This window comes from Megascapheus bottae, chromosome 10 (genome assembly GCF_031878675.1).
Source record: "Megascapheus bottae isolate mThoBot1 chromosome 10, mThoBot2.hap1, whole genome shotgun sequence".
NCBI lineage: Eukaryota > Metazoa > Chordata > Mammalia > Rodentia > Geomyidae > Megascapheus > Megascapheus bottae.
The window spans coordinates 17,064,002-17,081,131 of NC_143518.1; the positions used below are offsets into that span (position 1 = coordinate 17,064,002).

At 36.9% G+C, this 17,130-nt stretch overlaps 1 protein-coding gene across 2 annotated transcripts in view; it reads right to left on the reverse strand.

The window, feature by feature from the left end:
* Positions 1-17,130, reverse strand: part of Hmcn1 (hemicentin 1) — a 389,576-nt gene that overhangs the window by 150,266 nt on the left and 222,180 nt on the right. For both annotated transcript variants that reach the window (XM_090340222.1, XM_090340223.1), the window contains exons 23-32: positions 13,472-13,599; positions 11,823-12,095; positions 11,584-11,679; positions 7,580-7,774; positions 6,773-6,903; positions 6,458-6,605; positions 4,693-4,819; positions 3,598-3,752; positions 2,273-2,551; positions 799-1,080 (exon numbers count right to left, since the gene is read on the reverse strand). In XM_090340222.1, the coding sequence (XP_090196348.1) occupies positions 799-1,080; positions 2,273-2,551; positions 3,598-3,752; positions 4,693-4,819; positions 6,458-6,605; positions 6,773-6,903; positions 7,580-7,774; positions 11,584-11,679; positions 11,823-12,095; positions 13,472-13,599 (1,814 nt within the window). The remainder of the gene's footprint in view (positions 1-798; positions 1,081-2,272; positions 2,552-3,597; positions 3,753-4,692; positions 4,820-6,457; positions 6,606-6,772; positions 6,904-7,579; positions 7,775-11,583; positions 11,680-11,822; positions 12,096-13,471; positions 13,600-17,130) is intronic.

Here is a 17,130-nt window from a genome sequence, read left to right on the forward strand (position 1 = left end):
AATAGAATATTGATAATTACCATGGTCTTTGGGTATGTAGGAGAAATTTGACATATATTAGAAACACATTTTATAATAGACACTCACCAGGATCATTGCATATACTTATGAGGAAATGGGGACTTTTCTCTAGTTAGCACTATGATGTTACTGATGCCATGTGAATATAGTTAATTTATACTCTATACTCGCTCTGATGCCGTCATAACTAAAGAATGGAAACTGTGCACTTACAAATATACTCATCAAAATTAGAAGAGCTGGCTCTGGTGCCTCACACCTGTGAACCTCTTAGCTATTCAGGAGGGTAAGAGCTGATGATTGCTGTGTAAAGCCAGCCAAGGCAAGAAAGTCTGTAAGACTCTTCTCTCCAATTTACCACAAAAAGCCAGAGGTAGACAGTTGGCTCAAGTGGTAGAGTCCTATGCTTGAGTAAAAGAAAAAAATGGGCAGAAACAGAGCCTAAGCCCTGGGTTCAAGCCCCAGGACTCAGGAGTGGTGTGTGAGTATGTGAGTGTGTGAGTGTGTGTGTGTGTGTGTGTGTGTGTGTGTGTGTGTGTACCTGTGAATGCGCATCCACATACACATATAAACACAGTCAGTGGAAAGATCCACATGAGATCTAGATCATGGATCAAGAAGTGACATCCACCTCAGAAAGATGCAGTCCTGATATGATGTGTAAATTATATTTTATCTTAGACTGTGTTATATTACATAAACAAAAAATTAGAATTCAATATACTAATTAGGTTCTGCTGTGATTCTGAGAATCCAGGCAATGACACCTTGAATTACCTAAGACATCAACTTCGTATTGAATCTCCTTTTCTCCCGCCACACTGGTAGCCACACACATGTACTGCCCTCCATCGACTTCTAAGGCACTCAAGATTTCAAGTTTCTTCCCACCAGCTTCAATGCGGATCCGGTCACTGGCTTTCACTGGTACACCATCTTTTAACCACGTTAGAGCTGGAGGAGGATTGCCAGCGGCTTTGCACTCCAGGGTCAAGGGCTGAGTGAGAACAACTTGCTTATTCAAAGGCATGGCCACGTCACCCTCAATCACTGGAGGAACTAGGCAAAAAAAAGGGAGGGGTTATCGTTCAGGTCATTCTTTAGGCAGCCATAAACTATATCCTAATGAAGAAATGGGGAAATTCCCTTCTCTTACAGTTTGATTAGAGAAACTGGCCATTTGTCCATCTTCTCTTAAGCTACTGAGGTAAGAATGTTTTGGTTCTGCTGATTTGAAACTATTGAAAATACTTTGTACTGTTAGCACACATAGACAAGTTATAGGAAAAGTCCAGATGCCTTTCACTGGATAGGTGTGTTTATACATACATGCATACATACATATATGTATGTGTATTTATAGGTATGTGTATTACATTACACACACATACAATGGTATTTTACTCATCCATCAGAAAAAATGGTATTATTGCTATACCATTTGTGGGAAAATAGATGGACCTGGAAAAATTATGTTAAATAAAGTAAGTTAGACTCAGAGAGACCCAAGAACATATGTTTTCATTCACATGTGGAAGATCTAAATTATAGATGCATGTAAACATACACATGGTCAGATGTGTATATATACATGCATATATGTACGTATATGCAAACATTTTTAACTGAAGTATGGTATATGTACGGGAAGATACCAGTGCTGTTCCTTCTTTGAACAGTTCACATTTTAATGAAATTAATACCAGGAAACTGAAATACTTGTTGTTGTCAGGCAAGGTAAAGTCAAAGGGAAGAGGAGCAGATGAGAGAGAGGAAGAGCAAGTGAATGCAGTCATAATATTCAATGTAAAAATGAGCAAATGGCATCAGGAATGGGGGCATGGGAAGTGTTGAAAAGTATGTGGGAGAATAGGAGCAGGAATGACCTTGATCAATACTCATTCTACTCACAAACCAACATACTTTCGTACAACGACTTAAGGATAACAAACTTAAAAAAGGCAGAGTGAAAAGATAATATCACTCTTAAAAACCCTTTTACCTTCACCTTAAGAATCTAATGGTCAAGATGCTTCCAGTCCTGTGGGCAGAGTTTGGTTGATAACTGAACCACTCATTAGCAATCCTAACTTTAATAAATATTTTCTTGTAGATCATAACAAAACATCCCAATTCTCATCTTGAAGGAAACCCACCCATCTTTTATTATGAATAAATTGGATGTTGGACATTGGCATATCAGAAAGCATCAGGGTAAGGGTAATCAGTTGAAGCATCTATTTTTCCTTACCATAGATTTCAACATGGAATGACTTTTCTGCAGTTCCAGCAACATTGGTTACATGACATGTGTATGTTGCTGAATCAGAGACTTGTGCTCGAGGAATATGAAGAAACTGTCCTTTATCGATATAGAGTGCTTGGGAGTTGGATATAACCAGCTGACCATCCTTATACCAAGTAATCACAGGCATTGGCAGTCCCCTTGTTTCACATTCCAGTTTAATGACATTGTTGATCAATGCTGACAGTTCAGTGGTAACATTCCCTCCTTTAATACTAGGCGGAACTGTAAAAGATTTCCGTACAAAACACAAATTGAAGTTCAGCAAGTGAGTCAAAATCTTCAGTGCTACAGAGGTTAAGTAATGTTCTTAAAGTAAATACAAATTAGATAGGAAGCCTGTGATTCATCTGCTGATAGCCAGTTGTCTGTCTGGTCAAAACAAACTACATGGCATCCCCTTGCCCTCCCGCCCCCCCTCCCCCATCCCAATTTGGAGTTTCACATTTCAATAAAAAAAGCCCATTATTCATTATTTCAGAGACTCACGGAAGTCTAAGAGATTGTGTAAGAGTAACTAAGGAAGTGATGTTTAACAAAGCAAAATGAAACTTCACAATAAATAGCCATAATATGGTTGGAATCAGGCAAGGGAACAGAAATGTCATTATATCCAACTGTATGTCCCTCTCTTCATGAAATGTGAAAGATCCAGGTCTAAGTGTTTTCAGAACCAGCTACTGGTAACAGCTGTAGGTTCTTTTGTTTCTACTTACCTTTGTTGAACTCTCACAAGTCCATTCATTCAACTGTACTCATGTAAACTGGTCACAAGTGAATCTTTCACAACTGACTATCCAAACCACCCAAGCAGTGCGCATTGTGCACACATGAACGTGTGTGTGTGTGTGTGTGTGTGTGTGTCCCCACATAATTTGGATAAAAAGGAATAAAGGATAATTAGGATAAAGATGGAATGAATGTAGAACAACCAAACTGTTTGAATACCAATGACTTCATTTTTCTTGTACAGCTATACAATTTTCAAAGATTTTTTTCTCTCTAGACTTCTAATAATATGGATTTGATTTAGGTATACACTGACTAACTAGGAAGTAGTTAATCTCATTAGTGAGTTTATGTAAAATCAGTATATTACTTGATTATATCTATATTTAATAATAAAATATGTTAGAAGTGAATATCATGTTCTAGTTTAAATCACATGAAGGTCAGCTGGCTCTTTCTTTGGAAGCCAGTGGCATTGCAAAGTATTCAATAGGAAAAAAAGAGAAATGTTGGTGTAAAACTCTGGGGGAGATCACACTTACTGTAGACAGTCAGTTTCATGTCCTTGGCTTGCTTGCCAGCTGCATTGGACACAATACACTGGTAGCGCCCCTTGTCACTTCTTCGTGTGTTCTTTAGATGTAAAATTTGTCCTCTTTCTACAAGCTCAATGTTAGGATCTCCCAAGAATAAAGGCCTAGCAAAACAAATTCCATAGGTCCATTTTAACTTCTCCACATTTCCTCTCTTATTAATTGCTTCAAAAACTGTTAAGTGGTATATTATTAAGATATGGATCAAATGTAATAAGGAAATTCCAATGTAATTAGTACTCCTAAGCAAAAAATAAAATGCAAAACATTTAATAAAAAAGGTTATATTACGATCACTTTGAGATGAAGTTTTCCCCTTTTAAAATTTAAGCATTACACAATAGTAATATAATCCAAAAGGGGTTTTGCTTCATTGTTTTTCTTTCCCCTTTCTTTTCTTTTGCCTTCATTCCTTCCATCCATCCTTCTTTCCTTCCCTCCTTTTTCCTTCCTTTCTTTGTTCTTCCCTCCCTCCCTTCCTTCCTCTTTCGTGCTACCCTTCCTTTACAGTAACCTAGTCTTTAGCAATACCAGTTATCTCTGTGTTTGATTTTCGACTTTTGTGGCTGCTAGTCTAGGGATAGAGGATTTAAATGCACAATAAGTTTTTCTGTTTCTAAAATAATTTATACACATTTAGAAAGAGTTTTTATTATCTCTAAGAATAAAAGACACTAAAAGAATTCAAGACTAGTTTTTTGTGTGTGTTTTTCCTTTTTTTTTTTTTGCCAGTCCTGGGCTTGAGCTCAGGGCCTGAGCACTGTCTTTGGACTTTCCCAAGGCTAGAGCTCTACCACTTGAGCCTCAGCACCACTTCCGGCTTTTTTCTATGTATGTGGTACCGAGGAGAATCGAACCTGGGCAAGCACTTTAACCACTAGGCCAAACTCCCGGCCCCTCAAGACTGTTTTTGAGTAATATTTTTATTCAATTATTAAATGAACGTGAAGGATCAAAGTAATTTAGTAGGAGGAACTCACACACATATGCACATCCGTTTGCTAGCAATTAGGCCCTGAAAATAAATACAGAAAAGATACTCACTTCCCGTCCTTGAACCAGTGGATAACAGGAAAGGGAGTGCCTTTGACCAGACATTCAAGAGTGGTGTTGTGAGTGAGGCCAACAGAGACTTCATTTGGGAAGCTGGTACCTAATATGGTGGGTGGAACTTAAACGAAGACATGTATCATGAAAATTGATGATTGAGCATAAAAAGCTGAGGAGCAGAAGCAGATACTGAATGGTTTCTACAGTATTTCAAGAAAATCTTAATGTCAAAAACACAGTGTCACAGAATCATCCCTTTACACATCTGTATGCCTGATTGGTATTTTAAGTACACACAACTGCAAAACATATTAGGTTAGCCAAGAGTAGATGCCCAAGGATAGGTCATAGGCTATTTAAAGTACTGACTGAACTTATGAATGGTGACCTACTTCCACAATGGGATAAAGTGGATGTGAAGGATACAGATAAGTTTCAGGAATTGGGGACAGGGTAGTAGGAAGAATGAGACACTGGCTCCTGAAGAAGGCCTAGGGAACTCAGAGGAGTCTCTACACCTACAAGAACACATATTCACTGGGATCCTACTGTTGGATTTACCAATAAAGTATTGGACAATAAACAACTGGGATATTCAAGTCAAGAACTAGGTTTGGCAGTACACATTTGTAATTCCAGCACTCAGAAGGCTAAGTGAGGAGATTGAAGGCAGTGGTTTCAGATCATCTTGGGTTACTTAATAAGGCTTTTCCCAAAAAACACCCACAAAAATAAATGAACAAGAAAGTAATACTTTAAAAGGAGAATACTTGGTATCAAGTCTTAAAGGACAGATAAGAATTCAGAAATAAAATGGAAATTTGAGAGTCATCACTATACAGATGGAATTTAAAGTCATGGGAAGGAATGTTTCAAGAGGAAAAATAATACAGATGAGATTAGTGACAAGATATTACTTAAGGCCTATACTTAAATGTTAACGATGGCAATTTGGTAAAATCAAACAAACAATGCAGAGTACCTCATGCTGTGAAGAGACTGAAGAGAATATAATATTAATATAAATGATTACCTATTTTTATGAATGCTACCTTTAATGTGTATGTTCTAGACCTTAAGTCCACAAGTGAATTTGAAATTTTCTGGCTATTTTCCTGAGTATTTAAAAGGCTGAAAGTCATCAATCACAAAATGAACTCTTGTCAAATTTAATTTCACTAAAATTATAAAAATTAAAAATCTATGAGCTACCATGAAAATATTTTATATCATACATTACAGAGGTTACTTACTGTCAAAACTATCTCCCTACTTTCAGACTTCTCTTTCCTTATTTTAACCAGTACTTTAGAATACAATAGTTAAAATAGCAGAGAATGTGGCCTTCTTTAATTCAAATGCAAACTTCCAACTGTCCACAATGTGAGTTGCACATCATACAACTACTTGTGTAGATGACTAAATGTGTGTGTGTGTGTGTGTGTGTGTGTGTGTGTGTGTGTGAAGCTACTTCCAATAAAAAATTTCCTTCTAATATAACTGGAAAAAAAGTGTCAAGATTTCACTGTTTAATACAATATAGTAACATTACTGGGTATGTGATAATTTGAGTTATATGACTGAAAGGTAGCTCTGAATTAAAAATATTAAAGCATTCTGCATCATGTGGTGCTACTAGTCAACATTAAAGAAAAAAATGGTATTTCCTCTCTCCCTTCCATGCCTCGATCTTTATCAATTTTATTCCATGTGAGAAAAGACTCTGGATTATAGTTTTTTAAAACAACATTTTCCTTACCTAGCACATCAATACTAAAGTACTTCTGAGACGTGCCTGCAATGTTAGTTGCTTTGCAGGAATATCTTCCTACATCCTCTTCAGTGACTTTGAAGAGTTTTAGTGTCTTTCCATTGTTCACAATCTTAATAGTGTTGCTTTCAGTTACCTTAAAGGGCCAGAATGTTTGGTGTTATTTCCAATCTTAATTAAAAAATTCATAATCAAAACAGGAAGAAAAATGCTTATATTACTATTATTACAAAGAAATCCACATGTGGACAATCCATTTCAGGTTCAGAGTTACGGCACCTGTCCTTGGATGTCTTTATTTACCTGGATGTCATCTTTATACCATGTAATGACAGGTGTTGGGGTACCTTCCACCTCACAAAAGAGACTGGCCAGCTGATTTTGCAGCACTGACACATTTGCCACAGGATCTTTGTCTTTAATTACTGGGGGAACTGCAAAAGAGAGGAATCACAATGAGTTTTGTTACAATAAATTTTATTTGACAGTTTCCTTTTGAAGTCCCTTTCAGAAGCAATTTAAGAGACACGAGATGGCTAGAAAAGTTAGTTGTATTTAGGCATATGCCTTATCATAAATTAAAAAGTCTTAACAGATATATTGATGAATAAAAATCCTTTGTGGCATGCTTTATTACTTAATGTTTTCAGTTTGGAATGTATGTTTAGGAGAATCTATTTTACATACTGTTGTAAGACAAGCATCTAGCTAGGATCTTCATGAGGTTACATGGGACTCATTAGGGATGTATGCAAGAAAGCAAATACTAGCTAGCTTAGCATGCTCAGGTTCAATTCCTTGGTACCACATATATACAAAAAACCTGGAAATGGCGCTGTAGCTCAAGTGGTAGGGCTCTAGCCTTTAGAAGGCCCAAGGACAGTGCTCAGGCCCAGAGTCAAGGCCCAGGACTGGCAAAAAAAATTACATGAAACTTTAAATCCAATTTAAAAAGGCAATAAGAGCACTAGTGTTTTGTTTTACTAGCATCTATTCATAGTAATATGAAGCAATATACTGAGAAATAATGTAAACGCTTTTTTTAAAAAAAAAAAAGTAAAAGCTGTCACATACGATTTGTCTGATTTTAGGATTCTTTGTCATCCTTACCATGGACTTTGAGGTTGTATTTTCTTTCTGTGGTTCCAGCCTCATTCATTGCCACACAGATGTATTCCCCATTATCATGTGGGGTAACAGAAGCAATGACCAGCTGTGTGCCATTTTCTAAGACAGATAGACCTGGCTCTCTGCCTGTCAACTCTCTACCGTTGCGTAACCATTTGATGGTTGGCTTAGGAGTACCTGAAGAAGAAACCAATGCCTTTTAAAACCACAAAATTGGAAACCATCATTAAACATCAAGTGTGTCATGGACAGATACACTTTTTCTTGACTATAATTTGTACTCTTAGAGAGTATGCTACTTTTAAAGTATTTTTCCTGATATGGAAATATGAGAAGTTACTTGATACGTTTGATTTCAAACCATTTCTTGAGATCTTCAGTTCATAATATAAAGTTTGTTCAAGTTTTTTTTAACCAATACATTCAGATGATAATAAACAATCTTTTAAAATACTGTGTTCTCAGGGATATGTTAGAAGAAAAAATGGTTTTATCATATGGATGTAGGGAGAGTTTGGGAGTAAAATAAGGCCAATAGAAACACGTTACTGTCTCAGGAATATATTGCAAAGATTGTCTGATCAACTACTTTTCATAAAGGATATACAGAAATTGTTGCATAAGTCACCATTTAAACATGAAAAACTTCTACGATAGTGTTTATATTCTCGAGGTATCATCTGTCAAATGAAAGACAACAGCTTAATTCTTAGGAAAGAAGTGAAGCCAGACAAAGATGGCTCAGACCTTTAATCTTAGCTGTTCAGAAGGCTGACATATGAGGATTTGGGTTCAAGGCCAGCAGGTTGACAAATCTGAGAGATGCTTATCTTCAATTGACCAGCAAGGAGGCAGAACTGGAGACATGGCTTAAGTAGGAGAGTAGAAAGCTAGCTAGAAGCAAAAAAGTTGAGAGCTTGAAATCCTGAGTTTAAGCACCCATGCCAGGACAAAAGGAAGGAAGGGAAAAAGGGAGGGAGGGAGGAAAGAAAACTAGTTATATGACACATGTATTCATTGGCAAAGATGACAGGTCTATATTAAAGTGTACAGAAAAGCTGAAAAAAACTATACATAGATAAACAATAGCTGTATGCTAATTTATTTATCAAACAATGTGCCAGGAACTATTCTAAGCACTTTTAATTCTTAAAGATAAAATAAAAACCTTATGTAAAACCATTTTTCATAAAATAGTTCCATGTTAGATTAAAATATATTAAAGATGGACATATAATCTAGACTGAAACAAAAGGAACCCATTGGATGTCTCATTGCAGCTACAGTCAAGTTGAATTAAACGTCTTATCAGTAGGTATATAAAGCATATTTAAATGTGATCAGGAATGAAGAAAGGAATGTAAAAGGGATAGACACTTTTCCTGTCTAAGTTCTGAAGGGAATAAAAGAATTTTAATAATTTATTTTCAGCCGAATCATTCTTTTTAGAGTTTAGACTTTCATTGAAAGTTTGGACAGCAGATTTCTTAATATTTTTATGCTTAAACCTTCCTTAATATCTGTTGAGTAACACATGCAAATGAATCAACCAAAGAAAGTAGCATTAACTTTACTTATAAGTAGTAGAATAACTATAATCAAAATGAAATTAACTGCAAAATATATGGATAAATTCTCTAGCACTAATGGTTCACATCTATAAACCTTAGCTACTCAGGAAACTGAGATTTGAGGAGTATGGTTTAACATCAGCCCACAGAGACAATAATGAGATATTCTTTTTTTTTGATGGTAAAACATGCTATAATAAAGATGATGAAACAAAAGCAGTTCCATTGTAATATAAGGGAGAAGCCATGGGTGCATAAAACTGAGAATTGAGTCCCCTGTATATGTATAATCTCTGCCCCTACTACTTTTATTTTTGTCAGTCATAGGACTTGAACTCTGGACCTGGGCGCTGTCCCTGAGCTCTTCACCTCAAGGCTACCTCCCTACCCTTGGGCTTGTGCACTATCCCTGAACTCTTCATCTCTAGGCCACCACCCTACTCCTTGAGTTACAGCCTCACTTCTCATTTTATAGTGATTATTTGGAGATAAGAGTCTCACATTCTTTAGTGCCCAGATATTCTTCTTTCCAATTAATCTACAAAAATCTAGGAGTAGACATAAGGCTTAAGTGGTGGAGTTCTAGGTTTGAGCAGAAGAGCCAAACAAGAGTATGAAGTCTGAAGGAAGCCTGGAGTTTCAACCTTACTACTACCACAGGTATGCACAAGTGCACATGGTCTTATACACACACACACACACACACACACACACACACACACACACACACGAGGAATATGTTATCTCAACACTCTCAACTTAGTTACATTCCAGATGAAATTGAGGAACTAAGGAGATTTTGTTTTTGTTTTTGTTTTCTTTTGCCAGTCTTGGAGCTTAAAGTCAGGGCCTGAGCACTGTCCCTAAGCTTCTTTGGCTCAAGGCTAGCACCTTACCATTTGAGCCATGGCACCACTTCCAGTTTTTTCCTGAGTAGTTTAGTGGAGATAAGAGGCTGGCTTTGAACCACAATCCTCAGATCTTAGTTTCCTGAGTAGCTAGGATTACAGGTGTGAGCCACCTGTGCGGTTTGTTTTGACTTTTTTTTTGAAATGGAAAAGGGAAGGCAAAATAAGGCATTCAGCTTGAGAGTGAAGCCTCAAGTAGAAACAAAGACAATAGCACTGCAAGAAGTCAGAAACCAGGGTACTGAGCACCTTTAGCACCTTCTTGGATTTATACTGCCCCAATGCACACTGGCTTTAAGAACACTCACTCATAACTTTGTAAATGTCTGCAAAGTTTGGTATTTTTGATACTTTCAGAGGGTAATCACTGTAGATAGATACTGTGGAGAGATGCGAAGGCTTGCTACAGAAGATAAGACCGGGTATTGGATTGCTGCTGTCTGCAGGAACAATCACTATACATGTGGGGGCAGTAAGAACGCCTGCCACCTACAGCCCTCCAACGGTTATGTACAGAATAGTGGCTGGACTTTGCCAAACTGCTACAAACCCAACTTGACTTACTGTGGATGAAGGCATGGAAGAATCTTATATTTGGCATGACAAAGTAGGCTGACCCAAGCAGTGCCTCTTCCATGTCCACTTGAGGAAACCAACAATTTCCAGATAGGAAATTAGGAAAATAGAAAAGCCCAGAAATGTGGGTGTGGAAAGCATCCCCAAGAGTCAAGTTTCAACCGAGTCTCAGAATAAACAGTTGAGAGTAGACTAGAAAAAGAGCTTTTATTTATTTCTAAAAATGTAAGCATAACAAATAAATGGATAATCCTAATTAATACCTCTGACTCATTGAGATAAAGTTGGAATATTTTGAATAACTCTATAACATTGTAAAGTGAACTCTTGTCAGACAGAATAAAATAGAAATAACAGGAAGAACATGAAATTCATATTATAGTAGGTACAATTAAGAGCTCTCTATTGAAAGATATAAAATGGCTTGGAGGGAAAAACACCTATTCAAAGAGTTGATGTTTAAACCAGGCATGGTGGCTCAAGTCTGTAATCCTAGCTACATAGTTGGCAGACATTAGGGGAAATTGTGGTTCTAGGGAAGCCCAGGCAAAACTAGTTCTCAAGACTTCATATCAATCAAAGACTGGGCAAGGTGGTATATACTTAGCTACCAGGGAAACATAATGGTTTGGACGCATTGGTGCATGTACATTCCCTAGTGATGCAGGCAAAAAAAAGTTTAAGAAGTCTGAGCACAGCCAGGGCATAAAAATGAGACTCTAACTCAAAAGAAGTGAAAGTCCCAATTGTGAGGTTCTGGGTTCAATCCCCAGTACCATCACCTTAGAAAGAAGAGCTGTAGCTTGAAAGAAGGGAGAATTTTTATTATGCTCAAATGGTATAGCTAGGATTAACAAGTGGAATTTTATACAGATAATGGTGTGGGTTGCAGTAATTAATTTTAGAATATGACGTTTCAAGAATTAATTACCTTTTACAGGACAGGGAAATGTGATTCGTTCATTAGCCAGTCTTTCTTGGAATGGAGTATCAAAAGGAGGTTCTAGATCTTCCATTGTAGGTGGCTCTATTACAAAAATAAATGTATTACCACAGATGATCCTTAGACAATTTAAATTCTGCTTACTGAAGCATCATCAATCACTTCCATTGCTGAGCTGGCCAGCCTCAACATGCACATTTATTTTTTTTCTTATGTCATAAAATCACCTTGAACATGTAGCATTATCTCTGCCTCATCACGGCCTGCTATGTTAGTAGCAGCACACGTATACACGCCTGCGTCTGAGAGCAGGACATGGCTAATGCTTAAAGTTCCATCTGGATTGCTGAGATGCTGCTCTCCATCCACCAGCACTGTCCTTCCACCTTTAAGCCAGGTGATCACAGGGGACGGTGACCCTTGAGCATTACAGGGCATATCCACTCTTTGGCCAACTTGGATCTTTATATATTTAGGGCCATGCTGTATCTTCGGAGGAACTGGAATCAAGAACTGGGTATTAATAATTCAACTTTCAAAAGTTCCTTTCTCATTCTGCATGAAAACTCCTTACCCAGAAGGTGCATGAAAGCAGAGCAACCTCCATATCATGTCATTTACTGGCTATGTTATTTAGAGTACAATTCCTGAGGCCTCTTTTCTTAATAATTCAGGCAAAATAAACTCTAAGATAAGACACTAGCACACTGAAAAGAAAAAAGAAGTAGAATGCATATAAAGCTCCTAGTTCCAAATCTGAGGAACAAGTACCGAAATCTGAGGAACAAGTACCGAAAACTTCTCTTTCCTTAAATTTACAAATACTATTTTAAAGCCCTGGAAAATGGCACTTCATGTAATTTTCATACTCCTTGTACTCACATTTTGTTCTCCGTGAAAAACTTACACAGCAAAAACAGCTTTTATAAAGCACCTTGCTTTATAAGAAGAAAATCATGCTAAGTCTCTGTCAATTTCTTTTTATACTTCCTTTAACAATTTCAATAATGTGGTTTGTCAAACCACTTGAAAAGATTCTAAGCTTCTGCATATATATATATATATATATTGTACTTGTACAGTAAAATTGAAGCACAAGGACCAGATCAGAATTTATGTAGTGAGGATTCTTAAAAGCCTCACTCTCTATCGTTTTTTCTTTAACTTCAGCTTTCCTGGATACTTTCCAAAGGGTGATACTCAAACTAATCTCATACCTGACTGTGACTGTGGTACTATGACTACAACATTTTAAAAAAGTGACAAGTAAAGCTAGGAAAGGTTAAGTGGTATGCTTAATTCCCAGAACTGGTAAGTGACAGAAATGCAATCTTATTTCAAAACCTGAGATCAATAAAACACTATTATAATGACTGGTCTGAAAGTAAAATCAAGTTAATTCTGTCTGAGAAGGTATCTTTTGATATTTGATCTCTGATGTCTACATGTACTCAGTGAATGAATGGATGGATAGATGGATGGATGGTGTGATAAGTTGAAGAAATAACTAGAGAGTTGTAAACTAATCAAAGAACCTTGGGGAGCTATTTTATTTCCAGCTTAAGAGCTCTTTAAAGCTACTACATTAGTCCCTGAGAATCTAGCTAATTTCAAACACATTTGTTTTCTGATAGCTAACTACAATAATAATACTGACTATGGTTATTGATAAAAACTTAGATCCAAAAATTTAAATTTGTAAAAGGGGAAAAAAGGTCAATGTTATAGCAGATAAACTTTTCAGAGTAAATTAAAAGATAACCACAAATCACATATTTTAGAAGACTTTGTCTTTGTACATCTACAATGTGCAGATGAATAGTCACTAAGCAGAGATAGGGACTTCCCCGCTGACAGTCCTCAATTTAATACTCACCATGGACACTCAATTTAACAGACTGAGTCACGTTTCCAGCAATGTTTGTGGCAACACAAAGATAAAGACCACTGTCTGAAATGCGGGTTTCAGTGATCTTCATTGAACCAGAAGGGAGGAAGGTGTGTCTAAAAGAAAACCCCACATGTTAGACCACAGAACGTGAGCATTCAAACACCCTTATGCAACTCCAAGTCAGTGTACAAGTACGTCTCAGAGAATGATGCTATTTCTGGCTAGAACTGCATCTTGCCCTTGCCACTCGAGCCATCTAGGCCCCTTTTTGTGTTGATTACATTAGAGGTAATGTCTTGAGTTTTCTGAGGCCAGTCAGGGATGAAAACCTCCAACTTTTGTTTTTCTATGGCCCAGGATGACATGTACATACTCCCTCCACAACAGGGAAAACAGGCATGAAACACTGTCATTGGGTAAGATGGGAGCCTTAGAAACTTGTATGCTCTGGCTCGTCTCAAACTGTGATTCCCCAATCTCAACCTGTACCAGAGACAACAGACTTGAATCATTATGGTTTTCAAGTAGTGCACTCTAAAATTGTGATTTTCATAATTATCTTGTATATTCTTTTTTCATATTGTAATTAATAGAAGGGTTACATTATATTTGCCAGATAGAAGGTGCATTACTTCACATACATTGATACCCTTTCTCATGTCTTGGTCCCCATTTCCCTCCCCCTCCCACTACCCCTCATCTTGTTTTCTCCCCTTCCCTATCCAATTTCAAATAACCAAATACAAATATATCCAATATATCAGATAACAAAGTGAGATACTGTAACAATATGAAATAACCAAGGGACAGCAAAAGAGATGAGAGATAACATAGCACATTAAGGACAACAATCACTCATTATATGGCTTTTGTTTCTATATCCTAGAGGTCCTTTCATTTAGTGTCATACTATATGGCCTTATGTATCTAGGTTTTTCTCTATTGCAAATCTCTGCTAGGAGAGCCCAAGGTTTCTACTGATTATGACAAATGAGGGAAACCATTGAGGCTAAGTTCCTTTGAGTCTGGCTTACTTCACTTAATATGATTTTTTCTAAGTCTTTCCATTTCCTAATAAATGGGGCAATGTCATTCTTTCTGACAGCAGCATAGAATTCCATTGTGTACAAATACCACATCTTGTTGATCCACTCCTCAACTGAGGGACATCTGGGTTGGTTCCATATCTTTGTTATGGTAAATAGTTCTGCAATGAACATTGTTGTGCTAGTGGATTTAGTATATCCTTGTTTCTGGACAATTGGGTAAATGCCTAGTAGTGGAATTGCTGGGTCATAGGGGAGCTCTATGTTTAATCTTTTGAGGAACTGCCATACTGGTACTATGTTATCTCTCATCTCTTTTGCTTGGTTATCTCATATTGTTACAGTATCTCACTTTGTTACCTGATATATTGGATATATTTGTATTTGTTTATTTGAAATTGGATAGGGAACGGGGGAAAACAAGATGAGAGGTGAGGGTGGGGGGGATAGGGAAATGGGAACCAAGACATGTGAAAGGGTATCAATGTATGGGAATTAATGCACCATCTATCTGGCAAATATCATATAACCCTTCTATTAATTACAATAAAAATATATGAAAAAAAAGCCCAAGGACAATGCTCAGGTCCTGAGTACAGGCCCCAGTACTGGAGAGAGAGAGAGAGAGAGAGAGAGAGAGAGAGAGAGAGAGAGAGAGAGAGAGAGAGAGAGAGAGAGAGAGAGAGAGAGAGAGGGGGGGGGGGGAGAGAGGAGGAGGGAGGGAGAGAGGGGGAGGGAGGGAGGGAGGGAGGAAGGGAGGGAGGGAGGAGAGGGAGAGAGAGGGGGGGGACAGAGAACCATTTTGATTTAAATCATGGATTTCAAAATATAAAACTGTAATACTTTTTTGTGGTGAAAGAAAAAACATAACACTCAGGATCTATGCCTAGGACAAGAATGCTTGAGACTAAAAGCAATCTGAATAAAAGAAAAGATAGATAAATTGAAACTCACCAAAATTAAAAAACTATTGCTATTTAAGACTCTGTTAAAAGGATAACAAGCCTGCTACAAACTAGTGGAAAGAAAGTAAACACGAAAGTGTATCTAGATGCTGGAGGGGATGTGGCCAGGAGGGATCACTACTACACTGTTGGTGGGAGTGCAAACTCGTTATCTTGTATATTCTATATAATATTCTTTTTTTTTGCCAGTCCTTGGTCTGGGCACTGTCCTTGGGCTTTCTCAAGGCTAGTGCATTACCATTTGAGCCACAGCACTACTTCTGGCTTTTTTTGCTGTGTATGTGGTACCAAAGAATAGAACCCAGAGCTGGGCTTTGTGCAATGCTATGACTAGGCTATACTCCCGGCTGGATGATATTTTTTATAGACATAAACTCAGTTTAATTCTAAAATTTGTTTCAAGTCATAAATAACTGTGAATTTCTAAGCTTTGATAAGTTGTAACTATATAAAGTGAATATCTTGGTCAATTTTGAACTTAGTTTTAAAGATTTTTTAAGCACTTCATAAAACATTTACTTTATTTTAATAAAACAAAAGATATATTTTCAAATTTATTTTAATATATTTCTCCTATCAACTAATAACAATAGGAGAACAAAAACTGTATTTAATAATGTTATTAAATTTTATTAAAATACTTGGACATGGGTTACACAGGATACAGAAACCTGTACACTACCAAAATTTCTTGCTAAGTTAAGTTAAACAAAGATTGCTGTTGGTCCAGAAAGACATATATGGATAGAGCACTCCAAATATACCCACTAATTTATGAGAATTCAACATGTGTCAGAATTATAGAGAAAATTTAAAAACAAGGTGAAGAAATTTGGCAATTGGATTTCTAACTGGGCTATGTAAGTAAATAAGAGCACTATGTAAAATTTTATAGGATATGACAATTCACACAAATTGAAGTTCATGAAAGAAACTTTAAAATGTGAATAAAACAGAGCTTGTGAATAAATCTTCTAAGAAGATACAAAGAATTATAAATCTATAAAAGAATGTATTAATACACTGAGATTCTATAAATGTACAAGTACACACACTGTATGATGAAAGACAAAAAATTATGGAAGCACATGAAAAATTACATAGGTCTCTAACTCACACAGTGAGTCCAAAGGAGAATATTCATAAGAGAGGATCACAAAGGCTCACTCGCTATGGGCACTGATCATATAAAATGGTATTTATTGAAATGAACTTCAAGAAATGGAGACAATAGGTTATTTTTCTTTATTGTTCTTGTTTTCTGTACGCTTTGCTTTGAAAGTTGATCTGCTTGGGAATGTTAAGATGGGGGCACAGAAAGAGTGGGACAAAGGATGAACAAATGCATCCATGATACTCACTAGCTACTATGTTGGAAATGAGCTATACAACTTGTGGGTGGGCATGGGAGGGGCTTGTAGGTGGGGACAGGAAGGCAAGAACGAGGAAAGGGGTGACATGGTTCAAAAAGAAATGTACTCATTATCTGACTTATGTAACTGTAACCCCTATGCACATCACCTTTACACTAACAACACAAATATATACATTGAGAAACTGAAAAAAAATTAAACTTCTATCTATGATCTTGTGCCTAAAGAAATGGAAAGCCCAAGCAAATTTTTTCAATGCA